The sequence below is a fragment of the Myiozetetes cayanensis genome, unplaced genomic scaffold (genome assembly GCF_022539395.1).
Source record: "Myiozetetes cayanensis isolate MyiCay16 unplaced genomic scaffold, myiCay2020 scf2-11, whole genome shotgun sequence".
Classification (NCBI taxonomy): Eukaryota; Metazoa; Chordata; class Aves; order Passeriformes; family Tyrannidae; genus Myiozetetes; species Myiozetetes cayanensis.
The window spans coordinates 12,645,397-12,673,178 of NW_026087411.1; the positions used below are offsets into that span (position 1 = coordinate 12,645,397).

General features: G+C 36.8%; 1 protein-coding gene across 4 annotated transcripts in view; it reads left to right on the top strand.

Moving 5' to 3' along the window:
- Positions 1–27,782, top strand: part of KCNK2 (potassium two pore domain channel subfamily K member 2) — a 130,050-nt gene that overhangs the window by 76,082 nt on the left and 26,186 nt on the right. For all 4 annotated transcript variants that reach the window (XM_050315169.1, XM_050315171.1, XM_050315170.1 and 1 more), the window contains 2 exons: positions 24,095–24,255; positions 27,310–27,496. In XM_050315169.1, coding sequence (XP_050171126.1) covers positions 24,095–24,255; positions 27,310–27,496 — 348 coding nt within the window. The remainder of the gene's footprint in view (positions 1–24,094; positions 24,256–27,309; positions 27,497–27,782) is intronic.

Sequence of the window (27,782 nt, forward strand, 5' to 3'; positions counted from 1 at the left end):
TGTGGTAATAAAGCAATCAGCCTGTAAAACATGAGTTACGCTCTTTCTCAAAGTGTTCTCATATTGAGTACTAATGGTTAAAATTTTAGTCTGGGCTTGCACAGCAGGATTGAGAAGAATAACATCTTCCTTTTAGCTAATTTCCTTTGTGAAAATCATCCTATTCTAGGTAAGGCGGGATCTGATTGATTTTTTGTGTGTGTGTTTATTTGATTGGGTTTTTCTGAGTGAAGCAGTTAGAAGTACTCTTGGATGTTTGTAAGAAATTAGCATCTAAGTGTTTGGATTTTTGGTTCTGTGGGGACAAATCTGAAGACTGTTTGCCTGTTGTGGCTTCACTGGAGATGTGCTTTCCTCTCTTTTCTGCACTTGTGTGGGATTCTGATTTGTTTTGCTGGACCAGTAATCAGAGCATAGAGAAAGCCAAGTATAATTAAAGACAAGACATTACTTCATTTGGACATCTTTGCTGTGGTTGCTTCTTAGCAACAACACAGACTGTGTAAATTCAAGTCTCACTTACTGGAGAGAAATTTGATAGTAATCATGGCCCCCATTAGTCTCCCTTACCTGCAAGGATCCTTACTCAAAACCAGTTGTCAATCTGAAATTAGTAATTCAATATTCTCAGATACTGTGGGTATGGGACTATTATTCTAATATTTAGATGAAGAGGTGGAAAGTATCAAGCAGCGTAAGTAGGAAAAAGAATTCCAATCTTGAGAATTTTAATACTTTATAGAATCCATCTATGCTAAGGTAGCTTTTAATGCTTTGAATATAACTACCTTTTTCATGTCACAGAACTTGTTATTCTCTGTAAAATGTATGTTTTAAGTTCTAGAATCCAGTTTTAAAACTAAATCTGGTTAAATATGACATGATTTTAAAACATTGGTGGCTTTTCTTATCTGCCATGAGGTTGCCTGAAGTTGTAACCAAATGGAAAAATTGAGTAGGCTGCTCTTAGGTCAATTCTTGTTTCTGACAGCCAGGCTCCAGCTGTAACTTCTGAATAATTGCTTCCTTGTTGTCATCACCTTTTGCTGTATAGATTTTTCCTCTGACTTCCTTTCTCCAGGTGTTTAATCTTAATTAAATACCTCTCAAGAATGGATTGGTGACACTTGCTACTTGTGGGCCTAACAAATAAACTCTTTTCTGTTACTGAGGTTAGTTCTGCAACTTAGTTCAGAAAAGTTTTTTTCTTTTTGATACTTGATAGATCAAGCTCCTTTTAGTATATGTTAGCATTTTGTTAACCTGTGAAAATTTGACTGTCTGAAGAGACTGCATAGGAAGGAAATTCCCTCCTCTTTTCTTCAGCTGCTGTTTCTTCTCTTCCAAATTCATAACATTTTAGTTGTCTGTTTTAGCTTTTCAGCCACCAGAATTAGCTGCAGTGAAGATTATTCATTCACTTGTATTTTTTGCTGAATTTGATTATGAAATTATATCGTTGCATCCTGTATTACTAATGGCTTGCTCAGTTTACCTGCATTCTTTGGATGGTGTGCCATGAAACAGTTATTAGGGAAAACATGGTTAGATGACTTCAGCTCACAGGTCCTTGAGGCTTCTTTGCTGCGTGATGCAGCACAGCAAACAAATGATTGTGGAACCAGCGTGGTGCTTGCCATCCTGTGCTGGTCTCTGTACTGTTGTGTTGTTTTGTCTGTCTTGTTCATTTAGATAACAAGCTCTTTGAAGCAGGTGTTTTGGGTCATAATGATAACAACATGATCAAGCATCCCCAAGTGTCTGTATTGCTCAGTTTAACTGATGACATGTTAGAGAGATACCTTGCATTATGCATTTAAAACTGCTAATTTTTATTTCCTAGCTCTGTAATCAAAAAATATTTCAGCATCAAAGTTCTCTTGGATTAAGTATCTGTACTGCTTCCAATTTGCATAATCTAATTTTATGTGATATTTGAATATTATTTTAAAAATCCCACAACAGACTAACTTGAAAAGACTGGAACTTTTTTCATTGTAGTGGTGGATCTTTTAGTCTTACTCTATAATTTTTTAGCTAAATAAAATCAAGTAATGTCAGAGGCTATTAGAGCCTCTCATTTCAACTTTTAAGTAGGTAACAATCTCTGTAGGGGATAACGTCATAAATTCTAATGGCTTAAAAAGGTCTTTGATTATATATTGTTGACACCCACTCTAGACTTATGTTGGCAGTCTTAATGTAGTCTTAGATTTAGACATAAATATAGAATCATAGAATTATAGGATCATTAAAGTTGGAAGAGACCTCCAAGATCTAGTCTAAGTGTTAACCTAGTAATGCCATGTTCACCACTAAACCGTGTCTCTCACTTCCAAGACAGTGATTCCATCACTTCCCTGGGCAGTCTGTTCCAATTCTTGACTAGTATATGCTGAAACTCATTTGATGTCACCAAATGCTTTCAGAAATCTGCCAGCATTGTTGCTGGGTTAAACGGTTTCTCCTCTTCAAACTGACCTGGAGATACCAATTCATGCTTTAACTGCACCACTTCACTCTGGTAGCGAAGCACAGATTATTTACAACAAACAAACCAACCAACCAGCATTTGAACTTCTTGCACAACCATGACTACTGTTTGGGGAAATGGGTGCACAAAGATACATTTGATAGAATTTGGCAAGTGTTAGGGTACTGAAAGTCATGGCAGTGCTCCTTGTGAAGATGAAACTTTTGCTCTCTGGCTTGCTCTAAGTTTTCCCTGACAGAAGAAAGGATGGTGGATATGAAAGGACATATGAAGGGGCTGTAAACTTTGCTCCACTCTTTGGACAGTGTAAGTGGAAAGTGTGATTTGACAGCCTGAGAAAGAAGTTTTCTGACCATATGTCTACTGTCTGGTTAAGAACTGGCCAGAGAAAATGTGCTTACCAGAACAAGAACCCATTATCTGATTCACTGATCCATTATAGATCATCCAGACTGAGAAATTTTTAATTTTTGTGTCTCATTATGGGATTTATTGAGCTTCAGTTGAGCCCTGAAGCAGTGTTTTCTTGGGCTACATAAAAATGTAATTTAGGTTTGCATTTGCCTAAAATACCTTATTTTGCTGTGAGATGGTTTGTGGATCATCTGTATGAAAAGACATCTATAAATTTGTAATGACTTATGACAGATACCTATTAGTATATTTTTCGTCCTAGTAAATAGCTTTTAAATCTGTACTTGAAGCATGGCATGTTCTCATCTGAACTTTTGACTGCTAATTAGTCATTGCTGTCAAATTGTTCAGAATTCTCGTGTCTGCAGACAAATAGGAAATGTAGATTTGATTGTTCAGCTAAACCTATAGACCCTTTTGTCCACTACAGGTCAGTGAAGATTTGGAAAAGTCGTTATTCTGTACTTTTAGCTCTGTGTTTTTATCTTGACATTTTCAAGCTGAGCTTTTCTAGTGATTGGGTGAAAGGAACAGTAGCCTAGTGTAAATCTGCAGCAATAATTAGAGAAGAAATGAGTCAGTGCTGTCAGAAATGCACACACATTATAACTGAGCAATTGCTGCTGGTAGAATATTAATCTCAAAATAGTGTCAGATGGGAGTGAAGATACTGAAACTCAAGAATTAGTGATTTCATTGTTAGGTGTCTTGTAAAATTTATAGATTCTCAGGTACCTCTGAAGCTGCAGAGGGGTTTTGATAGGTCTGGAATAAATAGGAAAAAATGTTAATATCCCAGCTGATTTTGGGTTAGTGTACCCAGGGTAAGATACCAACTTTTCCTTCTTTTGTTTAATTTGACTAATTTGTAGGAGAGACAAATGTTTGCATGGAGTACTTCACTAGTGGGGTAAGAAACTTGAACTGCTTTCATGTCCAAGTATACATTGTCACTTTTTCTGGGACCTTGTGCAGGTTTTTTTAGAGTTTTTGCAGGATTTTTGAATGAAGAAACATCAGTGTGCTTCAGAGACCAAGGACTGTGCTCCATTTTAAAGAATGGAGTTGCAGAAAGTGTAGGTGGCAGATACCTGGACTTGGAGATTGATGTATCATAGCTTACAACAGAAATTACCATTTGATATCTTAAGCTCAACTTTTTTTGTTTCATTGAACTAATTATGAGAGTTAGCGAAGGCAAGAGCACAGTTCCTTGAAGCACAGTAGGGGAGGTGTACTAAGTTATGCCATGTTCTGCCACCCTTCAAAGTGCCAGCCCTGGCAGTTGCCTCAGCGGTAGAGAGCTTGATGAACCTGTATGATAATGTAATATGGAAAATATTCAATCCTGTATGCTGCAGAGACTTACAGAGTTTAAAACCACCTTTGGAGATCAATGAAAACAATAGGAAAGGAGAGATAGACAGGAAAGAAGTTGTAAATTTTAAAAATTATTTTAAAATTAAATTTTAAATTGTCTTTAAAATTAAAAGTCTTCTCAGATGAGCCTGGTGGAGGCAGTTTTTAAACATAGGAATAGTTGTGTGCAGGATTAAGTTCTAGTAGGGTATGATCACTATTACTTTGATCTGTTAGGAGTTTGGAAGAAGGCATTTTGTAGGAATTTTTTTACTATATACTAATAAAACCCACAGCAAATGATGATTGAGAAAAATTACTGTAACAACACTAGAATTCAATAACAGGTGATTACTTCTTTGTCAGAAGAGGTATGATCTGTAGGAAATAGCACTATCTTTACCACAGCCATTCAAAACAGCTGGAAGAACTGATAAGCTTTTGGAGCATAGCTGAGGAAGGCCTCATTTACCCCAAATACTGTTGTTTTTCTAATTATATCCAATGCTCTACTCAAAGATGTTTTGCTTTTCTATCATTTTACCTCACTTATGTTCTTTTATCATCCTACTTATAAAAGGCCTCTCTATGAAATGTTTGAACAGTCTTGCAAATACTGAGAGACATCTCCACTCACATAACAAAAGACTTTAAAATGTGCATTGTTTTCACTTAATCTTGGAAATAAGATTTCCATAATGATATGCTACTGGATCATCATACAAATATCAAGTACAGAACTGACAGTGAAAGTGTAAAGACCCATCTGTGCTACTCTTTTTTTTTTCTCACACCATGTTTTATATTTGATATTTAGAGCACCCCAAACTTAGTGGCTGTCTAATATTTCTCTGTGAGTGGTAACTCATAGAGACTAATTAAAAATAATAATCCTTTCTGCAATATGCCTAAAATAAGAGATAAGTCTCAGAATAAATAAATTTAGGTATACAATAGGTTACAAGGCACTAAAAATTATTTGCCAATCAAGAAAACTATTTGTAATATGTTGGTTTTAATGTTAGAGATATCCCTTCTCCAGGCTGTGCCTGGCTGAACAAGTCCTTTCCTGTGCACTGCAGCCTTCATAGGACAATAGAGGTGGGAATCAAAGGAAGAAACACAGGGACTTTCCCCTAGCACTGGTGTTTCCCCTAACAATGATATTGATAATATGATGGGACCCATATTCAGGTCTCGTTAATATCAAGAAGTGTTATATTTGACTCTGAGAGAAACAAATCAATCATATTTGAGTGGGAGGCTTTACACTGTGGTGCTTTGCAAACCCTGCTTTTGACAGATGTCTGAACGCATGTGTATGTGTATGAATGCATAATGTTACCCACTGTGGAAGTAGCCTGTCAGTCCTGGGCATATGTGTGTCCCCTGCCAACCAGGATGCATGCAACAGTGAGCAATGTATCTTTGCTGAGGATACATGCTGTGATGTGGTTGAGATGGGTCATAAATCCGTCATGGCATCTTGCCACTGTGTGGTGATGCGCTCCTGCCGTTGTAAGATGGTTCATGTACTGAATGTAAAGATCGAACGACTTCATTCTCATCCTTATCCAGAAAGTTCAAGATTTTTCAAAGGAAAAATTTTTTTTTGGTCTACTTAAAGCACCTACCTAATGATGGAATAGAGGCAGGAAGTATTGAAAGCTGTTAGAAGATGTGAAAAATTGCCAGATGTCTGGTAGAACAGCATGTTGCTAAGTAGTCACGCAGAGAGAGGATGGAAACTTCAACTGCAGTCCTCTGTGAAAATGCTCCCACAGAGATCTGCTTATTAACTAACACCAAAAATTCATAGCAGGAGAAGCTGAGAAAGCAGCTGGGATGGGGAATACTTTATTGATGAGGGACCGTTGGACACAGAATAGTGCAAAGATTCCAGAGGGAAAAGCAGATTTAACAATATGTGACAGTATTGATACATACAGCCAGTAAATCTAAACATGACTCAGATGAAATTTTATCCAACCATGAAAATTTAAAAATAATGCCTGTGTGACATGTGGTGTAGTTAAAATGTTAGGTCCTGAGCCTACAAATGTCTCTGTGTATGCCTGGTTTGAGAGGCATGGGGAAGCTCTCTCTGTGTCACAGCCTTGGAGGACTCCTGTGGAAAAGGGATGATTTGAAGGCTGGAAGACAACATGTCCACAATCCCTGTGGTACTCCTGGATTCAGTATTTGTGAGTTCAGTGATATGTAACCCAAGAATTTTCCATTTTTCAGTTTTTGATTGGTGGTAGGGACATATGCTTCTCAAGTCTTTCTGTAATCATGGCATTTTGTCCTTCCTGTAAGGCACTCTGGTAATAGTAATACAAATTAATTAAAACATGCTGAAAAAAAGAGGATTACATTTTTTTCCTTCAATTTGAGCAATACTACCAGGGTCCAGTGTAAAGGCAGTTTTACTGAAACTACATGTAGGTTTCTTGTCTATATATATTCTTTATTTCTTCAAAACTACGCCATTCTGGTTTTCTCTCATTTATGCTTTAGATTTTTATGAGTTTGTTTTGATGCCATTAAAGTATTGCCTACTAATCCTTGTCCTTTTCTATAGAAAGGTTTCAAGTCCACCTAGTAAGGTACTTCTGCATGGACAGGTTTTGGAATTTCTCTTACCTATTCTAACAGTGGAACAACTGAGTTCATGGTAACTGTGTTATAGGGCAGCCACAGGGGTTCTCATCATTTACCTCAGTTTGCTCAGAGCTCATGGGAGTTCAAATAACTTAACTGGAACAGTGAGAGGCCTCCAGAAAAATATGTTTTATTGTATGTAAGAATATGAAGACTTCCTAGTATTTGCTTCAATAACTTGGCTCAGCCATGCAGTAGGAAGAACAATATAACACAATCTGTGTATGATAAAACTCTTTATTCTCTAACTGCACAAATAATGCATATTTAAAGGTATCAGCACATGTTTACACATGTGCATTTACATCAAAGTCTTTAAAATATATATATACTGACATCTCTACAAAAAGTATATGGCTTTAACTTTTAGCAGTCATTTATTGCTCCCACCTCCAGACAAGTAAGTGTACGTTAACAACTTCTGCTCATGCAGAAATTTCTCCTCAACTTGATGCAAAGAGGAGAGAGACTGACCAGCTGTGAGAAATCAGCGTTCTCTTATATACATTTTTTTCCCCAAGATCATCTTCTGGGTGGTGTTTTGAGCATTACTTCACATGCAGCTGATGTACCTTGGTGATTGATGTATAAAGTCCGTTGAATGTATTTGTCTCTGGGACACGAAGACAAAAATGATCCCTTCAAATGGTATTTGAAAGTGGACACTGATTTTAAATCTCTGATGTCTAAAGTTCCAGTATGAACTGGCGTAATGGATGAGTTCACAGCCAAATGGCTGCACCAAGGTTTTGTGAACCACTAGCTTGTGGTGTTGATGAGGTGATACCTTTGGTACTCTCCACATTGCCCTGATACTTCCCTGCCTGGTGGGAGGGGTTTGGGGTACTTCATGTTCTGCACTTTTGTTCTTTCTAAAGCTCTTGACTGACAGGTAAGCTTGAGTTTCAGGTTTTTTGGGTTTGAGTGATAGCAGCAGTGATCTTGGATGCATATAATCAGTCCCTTTGAGAATAGTGCAGTGTTATGTAATGCCTCTAAGGGATTTCTCAAGAGTTTTGAGAGGCCTGAGCAGGGTTTTAGCTTATGTAGGTCTAATCTCTGGTAGAAAAACTAAATATATTCATCTTCTATAAGATACTGTCTTAGCAACTCTGCAGAGGAGTCGTACTGCAGTCAGAGCCCCCATCTGAGCCCTGCATCGTGTTCACATTTCTGGTCAGAGAAGTTTTGTTGTGGGGCTCAAGAGTTTGTCAATCTTCTTTGAACAGGGTATATGAAAAGCGTATGAGAGAAAATAAAAGAAAGTTAACTCACTGACTGGGTGAAAAACACCCTTTTGTTTTTTTCCTTCTGCTCTTCTGAAATTTCTCTGAAATTTCAAGGCTCCTCATCTGGCTTCTAGCTTGGCTAGAAGATGCGGTTTCCTCCTTCATGTTATAGAAGATAAGCAGCACAGGGGTAGCTGGTAGCTGAGGCCAGAAACAGTTATGTGGATATTAAAACTGAGGATAGTGAGTGAACAGATGTAACCTTTGTACCTGCTTAGACATGCAGGGGGAAAAGTGGACACATGTGGCTTCCCTGAAAAGGAGGAATAAAGTTAGCAATGTGTCTGGCTTACTTTTTGTGCATGAACAACATGTAGAAATTTTAAATAGCTGATTTTGTTCATCAGGGAGCTCTTACAGGAAGAGGTTGCATTACAATTTATATTCTTGATTTTATTAGATGGCTGTCAAGAGGCCAGGTTCTATCTTCACTTTTGAGGTCTGTATTTTTCATATGCATGACAATAACTTACTTGGGGAGATGTTCCTTCTCAAATCAGCTTGAGAATGATAGGAGTTAAAATGAGTGATAGTAAAAGGGAAACAACAGCCACTTCAAGAAATGTGTAGACCTTAGTTCAACCCTAAAAATTTGAATTTCCTTCCCTGTTGAGCTGATTTGAGAACAATCTTACCTTCTTTCTCTTAGTCTTCCACCATTGTTACAGGCAGGCCTGTGTCCAAGGATACTGGTGCCAAGTAAGAAATCAATTTTTTGGTGGCTAAATGCTGCCATGTGAAAAGATTATATGCTAACTGGAGAAAACTTTGGATTTGGGGATACTTTTTCTGTGGAAACCTGTATTTCCTATTCTGAATTGTTCGATTGTTCAGTTTGTGTAGTAGTTTCTAGATTTTCAGTTCATCAAAATCATGGCAACAGTGGGAAACAGTAGGAGAGTCTGGCCATGCATTGAATGTTTATTAGGACTCTGTAGTGTTTACCAAGGGTTTATGAGTACAGGGTTGAACAACACAGCTGAGGCACACAATGCAGTTTTCAGATGAAGAGGGCTGCACTGGAAAGATCTGTGTCAGCTTCTGTTAATGCACACTGTATTTCTCCACTACAGATACCAGATTTATGATTTATATTTTTTTCCTCCAATTCTACTGATATATGAAAATGAGCATCTGGAGGCTATTGTTCAGGATAGAAGAGGTAACATCAAGGGGCTTAGGCATATGCAGCAGCTTTTTTAAAAATGTGAAGGGAAAGAATTGTGATATATAGAGCCATATATTCTTTCTGTGGTATTGGACACACTTATTTTCAGGTCCCAGTATGTTCTTTGCTTGAAGAAAAACTGGGAGAGGTGTTATCTATTTGGAGATGGTTAAATGTATATTTAAAATTGTTCTTTCTTTTTTTTGTCAATATACATCTGAAAATATATTAACTTCAAAAGTAGATTATTTTTTAGTGGTATCTGTGAAAAAATGTTATATTATTTGGGTAGCTGGTTTGCATTTTAGTTGGCAAAAAACCTTCTCAAGATAAGGAAGCTGGTTTGTGTTTCATGATCAACATCTTGTGATGTCTAAGTACTTGGGCATCTCATCATCACAGGTAACCTGAAATTTCACTTCCAGAACTCTGTGTCCAGTACATGGTGTTTTTGAGGGTTTTCATGTACCCCTGAGGATTCTGGTTTTAAAATTTGATTCTTCTTTTTCACTTCAATAGATAAGAGACTGGCTCTTTTTATGTGGAGTCATGTTTTGGCCGATTTTCTTTATTGTTTGCACGTATTTGTAACCTTTATGTGTGGATCCTGAAGACAAGAGTGTTCAAAGCTTAGACTGAACATCTTCTTCCAAGAGCATTTTTTGTTTGCTTAAATAAATGGACCAATATGGATTCATGAAAGTTACTGTTCCTGTATTTCTGGAACACTTTGATTTAACATTAGGTAATTTTTGAAGGAATTTTCTTGAAGCAGGTAACAAGAAGGAAAGGCAAATCTGTTGCACCTAATTAATTTTTGTGTGTATGCTACATTAGTATAATTGAAGACATGAAAAGAATACGATACTATTATGTAGAATCTTTTTATGTTCTCTGTGTTTCCTGAGTGTGGTTGTATTGTATGTGGTCCTATGTCTACTCATAATGGCTATTTCAATTAGAGGCAGCTTTGGATCATTCAGCTCTACTCCTCTAGAATGCATATATAACCATTTTATTCCACTAAAGAATGCATTTAGGAACACTATTTCTTTGGAGAATAGGTTTCATATGTAGGAATTTCATTAAGGATTTATTTAGGTTCAAAAGTTTTTACCTATTTTAACTCATTTGAATTTCAGAACTTAGTATAAATTAAATTACATAGAATGGTTAAGAAAAAATATTTCCACTCTGATTGTAATTTTTATGTATGTAGTGCTCTAGTCTTCAACTATCAAGTAACCCAAATTGCCAACAGTCCCATCTGAAAGAACTGTTATGACCATTCATGCACTTACAATTCTTGCAGTATGGAATTGTACTACTTTAGATTGATTTCAGAAACTATGGTATGGAAAACCTGTAGGTCCCAGAATTTCTTCTTTTTGGTTGCAGCTAATGTACATTGGACCACAGAAACACATGTAATTAACATTGTGGTCTTATTTTGGGAGGAAAATATAAATTCCTTTAACTTCAACATAAACACCTGGGACGTAGTAGGGTTTTCATTAATGTCTTAATAGCCAGATGAGAGCCTAAAGATATTTTTTTTGGCGTGGAAAAATTTAAAAGGCCAGATGATAAATATTGTAATATTTGTATGTGATCACTTCGGGAAAGGAATAAGGAGACTCACAGAGTTGAATCCTGCCTCAGCAATATGAGTAGACATAAAATTTGTAGAATCATAGAATGGTTTGGGTTGGAAGGGACCTTAAAGATCATTTCATTCCAACCTGCCCCTACCATGGGCAGAGACACCTTCCACTAGACTAGGTTCTTCAGAACCTCATTGAACCTGGCCTTGAACACTACCAGAGATGGGGCATCTACAACTCCTCTTGTCAGTGTGTTCCAGCGCCTCACCTCCCTCACAGAAAAGAAATTCTTCCTAATATCTAATCTAAAACTCCCCTATTTCAGTTTAAAGCCATACCCCCTTGTCCTATCACTACCTGCCCTTGCAAAAAGTCCCTTTCCAGCTTTCTTGTAGACCCGCTTTAGGTATTGGAAGTCTCCTCGGAGCCTTCTTTTCTCCATGCTAAACAACCCCAACTCTCTCAGCCTTTTTACATAGAAGAGATGCCCCAGCTCACTAATTGTCTACTTGGCCTCCTCTACACTTGCACCAGCACTTTCACATCCCCCTGTTGAGGTCCCCAGAATGGATGCAGTACTTCAGGAGAGGTCTCATGAGTAGAGGGGGAGAATCAGCTTCCTTGACCTGCTGCTGGTCATGCTTCTTTTGATGCAGTCCAGGCTTTTGATGCAGTTTGGCTTTCTGGGCTGCCAGTACATATTGCCAGGTCATTTTGCTTCCATCTGTTTGTGTGTAAACATAAATAATTCATTCAATGGTTCTTTTCCTACCAAGAGTGACAGAGCCTGAAAAAACAAAATGGCAACAAACACTTTTTTTGCCCCATTTTTATGCTGATGGATGAAACTGTGAGATATACCAAACTCGACAGGGAAAGCTCCTATAAATATTTCTGGTCTCAGAAAAGAAATTGTGGTTTAAGCAAGTGAAAAATTGACAGGCTTCAGTTTCTGATAGCTTAGTTACTTGCTGCAAAATTAACTGTCGTCATCTGATTTCTCTTGATGAATAGTATGCAGTAGAATTGCAGTGTAAACAAATTAATGTAGACTTTGGGTGGGATTTTTTTAAACATTCACCGTTTTCCCAGTTATCATCCCAGTTAGGTTCCATTCTGGCTGCTTGAGGAAAATGAGATCCTGTAAGCAAAAGCAGCTGGAGTTACAAGATGTTCTGAGTAGTACCTTTCCACGATAATTCCATTTAAATAAAATGGGAGATAATTTTGTTATCATATTTGAACACAAACTAGCTACTAGAATTTTGTTGTTCAAGCTGAATATAAAGTAGTGAATATATTAGAAATATTAGTGAAATATATATTGCTTTGTTTTCTCTGTGATTGTTATGTAGGCTTCTGCAAAATCAACTGTTATTATTTGCCACAAAATGTAAAGAAACTGATTTGCAGCATTTGGTTTATTCTATAAACCCTTCAAGATAGACAGTCTTGGTTATGTTGTTGTGATTTTTCAGGATCATATATTCCTAAATAAAAATGGAAACTTTCAGAGAAAGTAGACAACATCTACATTTTTTTTCTGGCAATTATTTTCTGTGTGAAAGGACAAAATGCATCTAAAGAAAATGAGTGCAGATTTCTTTCTTTATATAGTTTTTTTCCTAAAATTCCATGCATTTGCTATTTCAAACTGAAGTAACTAATATGGAATTCACAGCAGCTAAAACACTGATAATAATCCTCTAAGGATGAGTCTAAGCTATTATTTGCTTATTCTGGTAGTAATGGAGTACTAGTCACCTTCAGTGGGGCTAACTAGTGCATGTTTTTCTGCAATGCATTTCAGAATGCAATAATAACAGCAGAAAAATGAACATTAATATGTGCCATCTGCTAAAAATACCGTTAAGAATATTAAACTTTTTACTTTCATCTTACTTTTAATTTTTTAAGGTTGAATAAGGGCATAAAGTATGTTTCAGTGTCACTGTCCTCTTCTCAGTCAAGTAACAGTTCTATTTAAAAGTCGTTAAGATTTACTGTCCTTAGCTTGCATAACTGCTGTTCTGTCTGTATCTCTACAAGCTTTCATGTTTTAGGGGAAAAGAAGTAATATTATTTTATTCAGGAAAAAGTTTTACTTGTCTTTCAGTTCAAAGAGATGTTAGTGCTTTTGATGAAAAGGGAGCTGCTGCTTTCAGAAGGTGTTCTAACGCTTAAGGAGACAGAGAAAAAAGTAAATGTGCTTTTGTTTTTCAAAACTGGCTAAAATGTTTGTTCAAAGTAGGAACTAGATAAAACCTTCATCCATTAAACCTAAAACTTTTATATTGAAAGACATCAATATGCACTCCCCAAAGGCCATCTTTCCTTTTCTGACTCCATTTCACTGTTTGGCAGTGGTAATGCAATCCAGGACTTAGTTTGCTTCTGGTGTCTTCTGCGGGTCATCATTTGTTTTCATGTGGGCTGTCAGATCCTGCAGGGTGTGAAATGCCCTCAGGTACTTTAGATTTAAATAGGACAGAAGGCTGATACTCTCCATAAGGATCTGCATGAGGTCGTGGGGAATACCTGGAGGTCTTTTGGGGAAACCAGGGAAGAGATGGGTTGTGCCTTGTGCCTTGTGCTTCACGACCGTGAGGGAGAGAAGCATTAAATGTGTGAGCTATGATCTGTGCTTTTTAGATGTCAAAATCTCAAGTAATTTCCCTTTAGATTTTCCCTTTATTTAATAAATATATCTTTTCTTACTCTAGGTTGGTGGAACTGGTCTAACTGAGACCATATTTCACACCTTACTTCAGGAGGGTATATACGTATCCCATAGTCCAAGAAAGCCTCAGAACTGTGTTTGCAGAGGCAGATGGCTTAGCCTACACTGACTCAGCTGTTTGTATTCCAGTTTAGGGCTTTGGAGAGTCGGAAAAGAAGTGAAATAATGCTTGAGAAGTATCTTTACATGTGGTTAATTTATATATAGATTTGTTGTAGTGTTTCTTTCCCTCCGTGAACTGAAATACAAGACTATATAAATGGAAGTTCTTTAGCTGAAAACCTTAATCTCTGTCTCATGAAGCATTCCGTCTCAGTTTGAATTACTTTCTTATATGCAAGTGAGATGATTAGAGATTTCTAAAAGACTCCAGTTTGTTAAAGAAAAAGCATATCCCATATACTTACAAGGATGATGTGAAGGAAATGATTGCTCACAGTTTTGCTACGTGCTGAAATTCATGTCTACTATAAATCACAATGGCTTCTTCCAAAAGAAAGCTGGGAATGTAAACAAAATATTTCAGTGAACTAAAACCGCAAAATTTGGAATTTATTTTGCGCTGCAGACAATAATACAGAGGTAAATTTATGTTCAATTACTGCTCCGTTAGGAACTTTTGCTTAGAATCACAAACTTTTATGAGAAATTTGTTTTCTCTGTATATCCCTATATTTAGACTGCTCTCTTTGTCAAAGAATCACATGAATCTCTAAAGTGATAGTTCACCAAGTGACTTGGATGAGGGCATGAAGTTGTACTGAGGGTTGGTAGGATGCTGATGAGCTACAGAGTGCTCATCTTCCACTGTCTTCTACTGAACTATCACTGCAAAGGAAAAACCCACACACCTGCATAGTTTTAAGTCACTAAAAACTGGGGAAGCAGAAATTAATTCTTGTTCCCTTGAAAGATTTAAAATATTTCTACAGTCTTATAATTGCACTTTCTTGAATTGCTTGGATAATGACATTTTATCAAAAATCTTTTGTTGCATAGTGTGAAATTCTGGGACATTAAAGACCTGATGACAATGTGATTTGCAGGATTGATTTCTGCCACATCGCGTCAGCGTTGAAAAGTCAAATGAAAATCTGTTAAGAATTTAATTTGAAAAGGTATATATGCTTGTTCATCTTTGCAGGTGTATATGCTGACAGAATGAGTAAGCTTGCAGCTATTTAAAAATGTTTAAATTTATCTCTATTCAGGTAATATTAAAAGTTAAACATGTTACTTGCTTTGCTGAATCAGAAATATAACACAGAAGTCAAAAGTGTGAAGTCAGTAGAAGTTATTTATGCATGGTGGTTCATTTTGTCTTCTTTTAAGATTTCAAATTAGTCCTAATTGGAAAGATTTCTGAAGGAAAAAAAAAAGAAAAAAAATAGAAGACTAGCTTCATACTTTTATGTACATGATGGTGAACCTCATTGACAAAAAAATATTTTTTTTTAATAAGAAAATAATACCATGAATAAAGATCTTCAGACCTCTTTCTTTTAGAAACTTGGCGGTGTTCTTTCTTTTTTAACCTTAAATTTTTGAGAAATTGTTTTATAATATGCTGGTATATCTTAGGACTGCATCAAGAAACATTTTTGTTAGTAATGAAGTACTCAACTATTAGACATGTGAATTAACATGTTTGTATGTATTTTCTCTTGAAGAGTCCTTCTTCCTACCTGTCTCATGAAGATTAAGCAATTGTGTACTTAAACACGTGTAAATAAGGAGTTTCTCTTTCCTGGTAATCTCCTTCCTCCTCGTCCCCTGCACTGCTGTCTCTTTGCCAGAATTTCTCTGCCTGTTTCTGATTCAGGGTAAATGGTCTGGATACATGGGCTGTGCATGTGTAGCATGTAAGCAAGAATAGATTCAGAAAGAAAAAACTGATGAGGAAGAATTATTGCATTTTTGAACATAGGCCTGGGGAAAGGTCTCTTGAAGTGAAATAGGGTGCATGAAGAAAAGATTAAAACCAGAAAGAAACTTCTAGCTTATCTGATAGGGTAAGGTACTTGCATTCGCTTTGCCCACTTGTATCATCTTGACATGATCTGAGGTCCAAGTCTGCTGATTATAGGACCATGGGGTTTTTAGTTCTTGTTTTAAATCTGTAGCTTCACTTAAACCCAGGTGTGTTCACAGAACATCTGTGCTAGCACAGAACATGTTTCATGGGAAACTGGATGTCCTCGCCTCTGGAATAGCAGTGCTCCTAGAGAGAAAGGCCAGGTGCTGGAGACTCGACATGTTTTAGCTGTTCCCATCTCATTTGTTTCTATAAGTCTGCCATAGGTTTAATTTGCTAACACTTCTGCTATGTTTTATTATTTGTAGGGAAGACAGGAACATGTAGAGGCAGGGTAGCTTTTCACTCAACTAGAAAGCAAGTGGATTGCTTTGCCCCTGGGATGGAAAGCCCAGCAAAACTTGCTTTACCCAGCACTGAGAATTGATTTATTTGTAAACAAAAATGCAAACCTGTTTCTTCAATTACTTATAGGGAGCAAAAAGGAAAGATATTGAAAGAAAGCCCTCAAACTCTAGAAAAAAAAGTTATTTCAGATTTCCATAAAAGTTGCAGCATCAGAAAAACTGTACATGTATTGTTTTTGTCAGTACATCTAAAATTCACAATCTTTGGTTTTCTGTGGATCACCTGGGTCAATTTACTCTTTCTACACATTAATATTGCTGTTGACTTTTTGTGCAGAATGAGTGTCACTTTGTTACATTTGATATAGGTTTACACTTGATCAGAATATATAGGTAGTAAAAGTTTCATGATATTGTGAAGTATTAACTTTTTCATTTAAAGTACATCATGTTTTTGCTAGCTGTGGTAGCCAGGCATCTCGCTCCCATGGAGCAATCTTGCTTACAGGAAAAAAAACAAGTGGGAGCTTTTGGGTTTTGGAGCTGATTCAAACTTGCTAGAGTAAGAATTAGAGGTAAAATTATGGCAAGCATTAACAGCAAAAGCAACAACAAAAGGAAATAATTGAAAAAGGGAGAGAAGTCCTACTAGTGATGAGATATAGATACTCTTTAGTGGGCGAAGTGACAGCTGAATGAAATGAAGAACCTGTACTGGGAGACAGAGCTATCTGAATTGATGTTTAATCTTTTAAAAGTATTTTAACAGTTATTACCCAGTTCCTTTAGAAATTGCCTTAGCAACTGAATGTGGGTTATTCAATGCTGTAACAGCTTCTGTATCCATATAGAGACTTTCCTTTCAATGCTCCTTCACCTCTCCAGCACAACACTTTGACTTGACTTGAAGGAAACTTATTTTCTATGAATATTTATAGCCTATTCTTTTAAAAGAAGTTTTATTGATTTGATTACTGCTCCCACAGAACACAGATGAAAAGAAACCATTGAAAGGAGATCAGCCACTGTCTTGTCAGTTCTTGAACATTGCACATTTTATTAGTGTCAGTATATTTTTTCTCTTATTATTCCTAGTTTAAAGAGGGCTATTGGTAATTGAGAGGGTTTTTTATTTTTAATAAATTGTCTTTTTTCAGGCTTAAGCAAGAACATCATAACCTTCAAAATAATATATTTACAGGTTTGCAACACAGAATTATGGATTAGTGCTAAAAATCAGAATTTTGAAGGTTGTATTCCAGAGAATAACAAATACTGAATAAACAGCAGTACTTCATTGACGATATGGTTCCCAAATCAGAGACTAAAACTAGAGAATTGTCTTCTAGGAGCTTGAACAGGTGAGGGAAACAATTGAGTCACCAGCTCTGGAAGTATACAAAAGATGTGTAGATGGTGCACTTAGAGACATGGTTTAGTGGTGGGCTTGGCAGTGTTAGGTTAGTGGACTCGGTCTTTAAAGGTCTCTCACAACCTGAAAGATTCTATGATTTTATGAAGAAATTATGCACAACTTCTCTAAAGTAGAGATTTTCAGTTTCATAGCAGACTATTGTTTAAAACAGAGATACCTTTACCTCTGTGTTATTGCACAGGGCTCCTCCTTTAGCAAGAATCATGCAGAAATTTCTTAAATTTAAAAGTTAAATTATTCTCTGTACATGCAATTGATGAATTAGCTTGATGGAGGAGCATTATCTGCATCCTCATAATGGGATCCACAGGCAACAGCTTGTGAGCGATGGCTGTAACAGGCAGTATGTGAATGTGTGAAACAGTTCCTGAACATATGTAACCCAGGAATATTGTACTTTCAAAGCAAGAGTGTTCGTGCTCAATGCATCCAAGTACTCAGATTTTAGAATAATCCTTGTCCTTATTCAGCCTTCAGATTCTCTTGCACTGTGTTCAGGAATGTATGTGCATGGACATGTGCATCTGTGTCGGTCCTGACAGGAGGGCAGTCCAAAGATTTTGTAAATACTGACAGTGTATATCTATGTGGTCTTGACTGAGGTTCTTCGAGGACTTTGGATGCCGAACTTTCACTAGTTAGTGGTCAATGTAATGCATAGTCCTCACCCACAGATTTGGTATGAATTATGGACCTAAATGATATAGAGAATTTTGGAATTTCCTTCCCTCAGTGCTTCAGTTACCTGCTTATAAAAAACTGAATAGGAATTTCCTAGCTGCTTCACAGTGTTGAGAGGGAAGTCACACGGAAAACTGAAAATGCCCTTATACCAGTACTAACCAAAATCATAAAACCCCATAAAATATTTGTAAATTCACATAAATATGAAATATGACACAGGCATACACAAATATGTCAAACTTGGAAGTGTAGGAGAGAGTTAAGAAGAGGAAAGGAAAAGACATCAGATTAAAAATGTGGCTTTTTCCACATGATGAACACGAACATGGAAGTTCTAGTATTTCTGCAGCATATGAAGAGATTTCACCATAGTCAGTAAGGGTATATTCACTGTCTTTTTGTTTAATGATTATGTCTAGACCATTATTTATGCTAAAAGGCACATCTTATTTATCTGTGATTAAGTGCATATCTTTGCTTTGGCACTGATGGGCAGGGATGTATTTAAATGCTAATCTACTGAGCCCAAGTAGTGATCCAAAAGGAAAAAGCATTTTAGCTTCTAGAAATTCAGTGAGGTACTTTCATAAGGATTTCATCAGATAGCTCCTCAGGGCCTAGAAAAAGCATCTCTTGATCTCTTAAAATCAATTTGACAGTCAGTATCAAAAGGGTAATCACTGTAATTGAGCTGGGGGTCAGGGAGGATGTGAATCCACGGCGATACCACTGTTAGTTGCACTCAGTGTCCGGTGGCTGAGGCCAAGGGCACAGCAGCCGCTTCCCCTGGCTCCACCCTTATGGGATTCAGCAGACCGGGAGCTCAACCTATTCTCTGAGTAGAAGAAATCTTCTCAGTATCAACTTTCTGTAATCTATTTTTGTATAATTAAGAGTGTGCCTGCTCAGCAAATCATTTAACCTCCCGTGCTGAGCTGTTGCATCAATGGGTTGCATATTCAAAGCTACCACTGAGAGTAGGTTCTCATATCTCAAAATATCTGACGTTAATTTGGCAAAATTTTCACTTTATTTGATACCTGAAGAATGAGGCCTTGTGTAGTCTGAGATATGTCAAAAACAGTGAGAAAACATTTACTAGTATTTGAATTTATGTTTTCTTGTTTGGAAAGAAAATGTTTCAAAACTTCCCCAGACCTTTCAATCTCACTCGAGATATTTGCTATAAATGAATCGTAAGTGGTGACACTCTCTTCCAGTCAATTTTGCAAGTAAAATGTAGTCCTGGAACTCTTAAAAGTATCTATAATCTCTCACATGAGAAATACTTAATTATAGCTATTCTTTTTTTCGGCAAAACATGCTCATTTGGAGTTTTTCATAATCCACTCTGAATATGTGGGTCTAAAAGAGATATCTGAAGAACTGAGTTAGTGGTTAACTAGAAAACAAAGGGATCTCTTTCTCTAGTTAAAACAGAAAAAAAAATATTTCTTTTAATTAGTTGTCAGTCTTCCTTTTTATGAATGTTTGAGGGCAAAGACAGGCTCATCATCTGAACAAAAGCATTTTGTCAGTTGTATGAGAATTCATAGCATTTGAAACTTTTCCATATTTGCAATATAACCTGTTGTTTGTCACAGGGGAGAAAAAGACTCAACTAGAAATTGAAACTTCAAACATTGACAACTATAAATCTATTATTGCTTTTGAGCAAAACAGTTACTAATTTCTGCTTAATAGGAAATCTGCTTCAGATGAGAAAGTTACAGACACTTTCATCCTCAAAGAAAGATGTCAAAAAAGAGAATATGAAAAGAAAAAAGAATCCTGAAAACCCTTTTTTTCCCCTTTCATTTAGCATAGCTCTCCTTCCACCTCTATTGCTGACCAAGGGGACCCAGATTCCCTTTGAATCTGATTTGAATACTAGAGGCTCTAAGGAGTTTGGAGTGGAAACCATGGAATATGTTATTTTGTTGAGTGGAGTAATTAGTTACAATCTACTTACAATGGCTTTTTATTCTTAATTCAGTCAGGGGTTGGTGGAAGCTCCTTCTAAAATGCATTTCTTGTCCACAGCTGCTTGTCAGACAAGACCTTTGGACATTAAAGGCATATTAAGCACTTAGCAGGACATGAAAGAGACTTGGTGAAATTAGGAGGCAAATCATGCTCCTGGTTATGAAAGTGAAGTGGGGAAAGACTGTCTGAAAAGGACTCTCACACTATTTTGGATTAAACTGATCTCATTTGGCAAGCTAAATTTTGTACTCTGTACTGTTCATTGTGGATAGTATCAGTTAAAAACCTTGAGGGAAACTTTCCAGTAAATTTAGCAAGTTTAAATCAAGCACTTTGTTCACTTCCACTTCAAAACCAAGACTTTTGGTTGCAATGAGGAACAAACTTGTTCTAGGAACTGGTTGTAGAAACCACTTAGTAGAAACAGAGGAAGTGATCAACTGCACAGGACTGAAGGTGGGAAGGGTAAAGTAACCAAGGTAGTGAGGCTGCCTTTATGACTGCAGTGTGTGTGTCCTGTTCACATCCCATCCAGGCAAAGCAACTCTGAGGCAGGGAAAAGGCAGAAGAGCATGGTGTGATGTGGCTGATTCCCTGAGGTTTCTCCGTGAGCAAGACAGTCATAGCCATACTTTATGCTGGCCTCTGGAGCAGAAGGGAGAACTCTGAATTGGCAACCATGTCAGAGAGCTACTGCAGTGGGGCCAGGCATTCCTGCCCTGCACTTGGAGAAGAGCTGCGTACACAGAGATATGCGGTGTCATTCCTGTGGTCATGTGCTCCTTTCCAAGCACTGTGCCCCAAATTAAGTTTTCCTTGTCATTTACCTAGCAACAAACTTTTTCTTTGTTGTTTTAGTAATTATTATTTAAAGAAAGAGATAATATTTTTCTGACACAAGCCCCTTGGGAATTACATCAACCATATGAAATATAAATACGTTTCCTCTCCTCTTGTATAAATAATGGATTAAGTTTTTGGTGAAAAGCTGAAAGTAGGATGGAAGGACAATTTGTGTAACTCACAAAGTAGGCTGTGGTGTACAGCAGCAGACTGTTATAAAACATGACACAGTAGGAAATGTGATTACTGTGTTATGGAAAGCCCTTGGTGGATCAGGTCGCTAAAGTACATTGCCTATGCTGAGAGCACCATGGTTTGTATTATGTGCAGTGAGCATCTGGACAGAAATAAACTCCTTCCTGTTGGTTTATCCAGTAATGTGTGAGAGTTTTTAAAAGTAATACTAATACTACAATACCTTTCCTGTTGTTTATGAAAGAAAAGCCTTTGACAGCTTCTAGGACGAAAAGCAAGAATTTAAGTGTAGAAGTGAGGTAGCATTCTTCCTTCAAGGAAGACATAACTGGATTTAGGGAGGAGAATATACAGAACTGAATGTGAACTTAGTATCCTCTTACCAATTAGCAGCAGATGAGAAGCATGTTCCAGAGCAACCATCTCTGTAATAGCTGTGTGATGATCAGAGAATGCCTGTTTATTTTATGAAGCGAGCCAAGCAAAACTGCCTGCTTGGTATGTGCTTCATTGCAATGGTGTTTTGTCACTATTACGAGATATCTCTTTTGTGGAGCAAGTGCATACAAAAAAGGAAAGGAAAAAAAAAAAAGGAGAGAGAGAGCAATCTCCAAATCCCATAGCATTAGTTTTCTAAATATGACGTATCCAGATTCCTGATTCTGAATTCCACTGAGACCTCCCAGAAATTACACCCTGGAACTATTCAAGCATCTGTTACTGCATGAAAAGTCATGCTTATGAAAACAGCTTGGATCTGTTTGTCCCTTTTTGGTTGGTGATGAGCTAGTTTTCTTTAGAAAACTCAGGAGTCTTTACCCGTTGGTGCATGAAGGGCCAGAGCAAAATCAGTGGAGTTGAAATTTCCTGAATTATAATTAACAGTAATTTTGGCCCTGACTCTGATTTAGGAAAGCATACTAGGTTGTTCTAAAGTTTCTCTGACTTTTTTCCATTTGCCTGATGCAGATTTTTTTTCGTTATATTAGTGCAGGGAAAATTTTAAAATTTTAAAATACACAACCAGTATTTGATATTTCCTGTAATTGTGTTCTTTTTGTTTAGTTTGACAAGGTTTATTAGTCAACATCTGGTGAAAATATTAATATCAACTTTCATTTATCTAACTGAACTCTATCAATATTGCATTTGTTATTTATATAATGACTATCTGAAAGGTCGATATTAGGGCAAATTACCTAGGAGTATAACATATTTCCAACATGATTTATTTTTATTTTAATGAATCGTACAATCACAAAATGGCCTGAGTTGGAAGAGACCAGGATCCAGATCATCTAAATCCAACCATCTCTGTTGTGGACAGGTTTTTTTACCATCTCTGCCTTTTGCTAGACCAGGTTGCTCAGACCCCCATCCAAGCTGGCCTTCAACACCTTCAGGGACAGGGCATGCACCAGTTCTCTGAGGAAGTTGTTTCAAGTTAAGGGAGGGACAGCTTTGTGTTGTGTGTACTGCAAGGAAAAAGTAGTTTTGTCAACAGAGCTCTGGTGTTTCTTGCCTACATGGGAGCAGAACCAAAAATTAGGATAATAGGTTTCATAAAGAAAATCTATATGTTAAACCAGCATGCTCAGAATATTCAAATACATTGTGAAAAAGCACTAAGCTATTTTAAAAGTAAAATTTGTCTATTATCTCATTCACAGGAAAATTGGATTTGCATTTAAGCATTTGTGTGTATATGAAGCATCTCTTGCAAAATATAAGACACTAATATATTTCTTAATTACATGTGTAAATATTTTTATTTATGAGGGGTTTTGTTCTTAAAAAAAAAAAAAAAAAAGTCTTTTGTCTAATTTCTCCATGGAAAATAAACCTTTTTCTGACAAGCTCTCCCTCTGGCCTCCTTTGAAGAGCATGTTGTTGCCATGAAAAGTGAAACAATGTTAAAAATGCTGGAGTGTTACTTCTGTTACTGCTACTGCTCCACAAAACATGAGAGAACCTTTGGAGGAGAAAAACTTTTGAATTATAGCCTTTAAGCTCATGAAACTTCTCTTTAGGATTCTGTCTATACGACCTTGGCCAAATCTTTAAAATACCGATCCTGAGAGATGCATTTGAGGGTATTCTGGGCATGCTGGGCCTGTGCTCTTTGTACTTCAGTTTCTCTGTTCTAGTGGACCAGCAGCAAATGAGCCAACCCTGGCATTTTGGGGTGCTCTTTTACACACAAGCCAGTGGAGACAAACTGATTTCCACTTTCAAATGGACAGAACTGCTTTGTTTGCAATACTGAAAGAAACAAAACCTTTAATAATGAAGAATCTAAGCAGTCCTGTTTATGCTAGAAATCCCTGTTTTGCTCATCCAAGTATCCAAGTGGTGTTTGTGGGTTTTTTTGGATTGTTTGTTTGTGTTTTGTTTGTTTGTTTGCTTTTTGACTGCTTCACTTTGAAAGTCAACCTGTCTGAAGGAAAATTTTATATTGCTTACAGGTACTTCAGCCAATTACTAGCCCAGTAGTAAACATTTGCAGGTAGCAGAGGCTAAGGCGTAACAATCAGTTGCTACCAACTACATGTAGTAGATACGAAGAGCTGTCATTTAATTAAAAAGGAAACATTTCTCAGAGTTTTTCTTCTCCACAATACACACAGAAGATAAGTTGTTGAATTGTTCAGCAGTTTAATTTTAGCTCAGAGTGGATTGTATGACCTACATTTTCATTTAATTTTTCACAATGTTTGCTGTGTCATATGGTTAACCTGGTAGGACCTGTTTTTAACTGTTCTATTCCTGCAGTCCTTTTAAAACGTGCAATGTGAAATCTGTAACCTCTTAAACATCTCAAGTTGTTTGTAATTTAGGCTTTGGAAACATCTCACCACGCACACAAGGTGGAAAGATATTCTGTATCATCTATGCCTTATTGGGAATTCCTCTGTTTGGTTTTCTGTTGGCTGGTGTTGGAGACCAGCTAGGGACAATCTTCGGAAAAGGAATTGCCAAAGTAGAAGATACCTTTGTTGTGAGTATGCAGACTGCCTCACTTGTTTTTCCTACTGCTTGTTATTCTGAATTTAACCACTGAAATTAAAAGTCTGAAAAGCAGGGTATAGCTCATCATTGCAACTGGATGTATAGCAAAAGGTAGGAAGGACTTGAGGTAGTCTGAACTTGTTATTGTACACTTTTAATTGAGTGAACTGGATGAAGCCCAACATTTCCTACAATGATTATGGCTAGGAAGATGAACAAGATCTAAAGTATTTTAGTTTTGCTTTGCTGTTGTACTCCTAAGCTTACTGTGATCCTTGACCTTAAAGGATTTTATACAGATTGTGACAACAAATCAGCATCTCAAAGAGATGTAAGAGGAGAGCTGTAAGGGTAACATGGAAATTGTAACTATTGATGTGAATTGATTCACAGATGATGTTTGGTGTCTGAGTCTTAAAATCACAATTCTTAAAATCTCTGCTTAGATGCCATCATGCCCGAGGAATGCTTACAATCTGTAGGCACCTACATTTCCAGGTTTATGGGTCTGTAGGTGACTAAAGCTTTGGTCATTCACAGCAGCAAGATAGGATAAAAGATAAAGAGCCTATTGGTGCTCCCCTGACATTGGATTATACTTTGTGGACTCGTCACTAGGCTCTATTCACAGTTTAAGGCATTTTCAGCCTCTTCTGCTAAACTGCTTAGCACAGCCTAGGGGATCATGCCCTGTATTTTATTTGGCTACAAGTCTTTAATTATTCATGTGAAGTGGCAGAGCTTCAGTAGAGGAAGAGACTCATCAAACAGGCTAGAAGCTTGTTTGTTGATATTGATCAAATTCTGGTTCTTAACAACCAAATGCCTTGAATTCAGAATCTGTTTCATACACAAAAAATTACATTGATATTGCATTTTAATAACTGAGATTTTTGAAGCTGTGAATACTTCGTAACCAACTTGACTTTGTAGCTTTGTTTGCGTCAGCACTACAAGTGTTGGAGGGACTTTTTTTCTGCAACAAACCCTAGCATTTCATGGGGGACACCTTTTCTATATTAAAGGATCTGACATGGCTTTATTTTTGAAGCAAAGCAAGCTGAGCCTGTGCTGAATAGCCTTATGCAATACATAAATACAAGCCTGAAAGTTTTTTTTAGAAAAGGTATGTATTTTTGGCTTTGAACCATAACTTCAGGTCTGGACAAGGTACTGGTGAATAGCATAGATTTCCACTGAGGCTTATCTAAAAAAGGCAAGAACATTCCATGAGAACATTTTATCATTTCTGGTATTTTAAAATTGATTTTTTTTTTCTTGAAAGTATAGATCTGAAATCAATTTGTGTGTCTCTATTGCTCATAGGGATCATGGTTTTCCTTTTTTTTCTTTTTCCTATTGAATGTATCCGTACAACAAGAATGCCCCAACATAAAAAGCAGTATCTTGCCTACTTTTGACAATATCTGAAAGAAAACACTGGTCTATATGTTGTAGTCCTTTATTCTGTTTATTAGTTCTCCTAAAAAACTGGAAGGTGCTGATGTGTCAGAGCAGGGAATTTCATGTTGCCATAACCCAAACTGTTACTGTGATTTGGGTCACAGTAGCTTGACCTTGGTCATGCTGACTGTAAAATACAGTTTCCATTAAAACTTAAAACCAAGAAAACATGCATTGTGAATAACCTGATTTAATTTCTGACCTATTTTTGTGGAAATTTCTGGGTTTATATATTCCCTTCTTTTAAGCTGAACCAATATGCATTGGATGGATGTAAACTTTTTTTGGTAAAATGTTGAATTGACTGGGCATGTCAAATGGGACTTTGCAATAGTCTGTTCAAGCTTTGGTACAGTAACTGACACAACACCTAAATGACTTGCCTTATTAAATTTACAGATTATCTCGAGATGGGGAGAGAACCAGAAGACAGAATTAGCATTCAAAATTATCTTTAAAATTCTGAAAAGAAGTCTGAATAGATAGGTTTAAATTCAAGAAGGACAAATTCAAAGTGCTATAGGAAGGAATAATAAAGTATTCAATTATATGTCCATTACAGCTGTATAGTTGCGATTTTATGGAAACTTTCTGCAGACTCTAGGGGCTCATATGGGTTAATGTCTTATTGCTGTGGAAAAACCTACATCACAGTTGAAAGTATAAATAGGAAAGTAAAAATAATAATAGGCAAAACATAAGAAAAGATCCTTCCACTTTATTTTGTGCTATTTTTTTCATATCTAGTTTTGAGTACAACACTTAGTGAGACATGGGATAGTTTGCTCGTGCCAAGTAATAACAAAAAGAATTGGAAGTGGAAGAAAAACAAAGAAATTAATTTATTTGGACTAAAGAACATATGACTGAAAGAAAACACCTGTGAAAGATTGCTGGAAAGAGAAAACTAGCAATCCTTTGATTTGCCTTGGATAAGATCATAAATAATATACTTAACCTGAAGGAGTTGAGATACAGGTTATGCATTAGGAAAACCTTAGATGACAAGAGGAATTAAGCACTATCACGTGTTGTCTGGCCAGTAATCTGTTTGCAGTGGCTTAGGTGGGGTTGTTTTTGTTTGGAAAAGATGATCTCTTACATCGCTTCCAGTTCTGTTTTCCATGGTTGTGTTTAGCTGATTACTTGACTAGAGAGAACTGTATGGTTAAAATTCACCTTATTTGTTTGCTTATTTGTCGATGCACAGAAGCAGAGATGTTACAGGTGCATGCATTCACTACTTGAAGCTCACTTGAAAAATCTTGATCCCCCTCAAAACTTTAGCGTGATCAGCTGTTAATAATAATTAATGCTATACATGCCACTCACACAGAACACAAATGCGGCCAACATGAAGAGTCCAGACCTGTTCTGTATTTACTGCTGTCAAATGTTTCCTAGGACAGTCATGTTTGCTTTGAAAACCCACTAAAAATAAAATCCTGCTTGGATTTTCCTATATGACAGATATAATGCAATGTCTTCTAGAGCAACATAGTGAACATCAGGGGTGATGGACAGGTGTTTATGTGCAGTTTTATTAACCATGGATTTCTTTTTCCCCTTCCTTTTCCAGAAATGGAATGTGAGTCAGACAAAGATTCGCATAATTTCAACAATAATATTCATACTATTTGGCTGTGTGCTGTTTGTTGCTCTTCCTGCAGTTATATTCAAGCACATAGAAGGCTGGAACACACTAGATGCAATTTACTTTGTGGTTATCACTTTAACTACCATTGGATTTGGTGACTATGTTGCAGGTAAGATTTTCTTGTAACTTTTTATCTTATAATATTTTGCATAGTGATATTCATGCTGCATTTTTTGTCTTGTTTTTGGGATGGGCACATCTCTCTTGTGGTGCCTGTCTCCCAGTTTTAGCCTTTATCACTCTTGTGCCAGTGCATGTAACAGGGCCTGCCCTCATTTTGGTTGATGTGGCAGCCTAGAGGTGGGACAATGAAAGGCATGGTGCCTGTTTCTGCATACTGTGTTCATTCTCCTCTTATACTATTGGAAGAAACTTAATTTTTAGCTAGTTTTTTT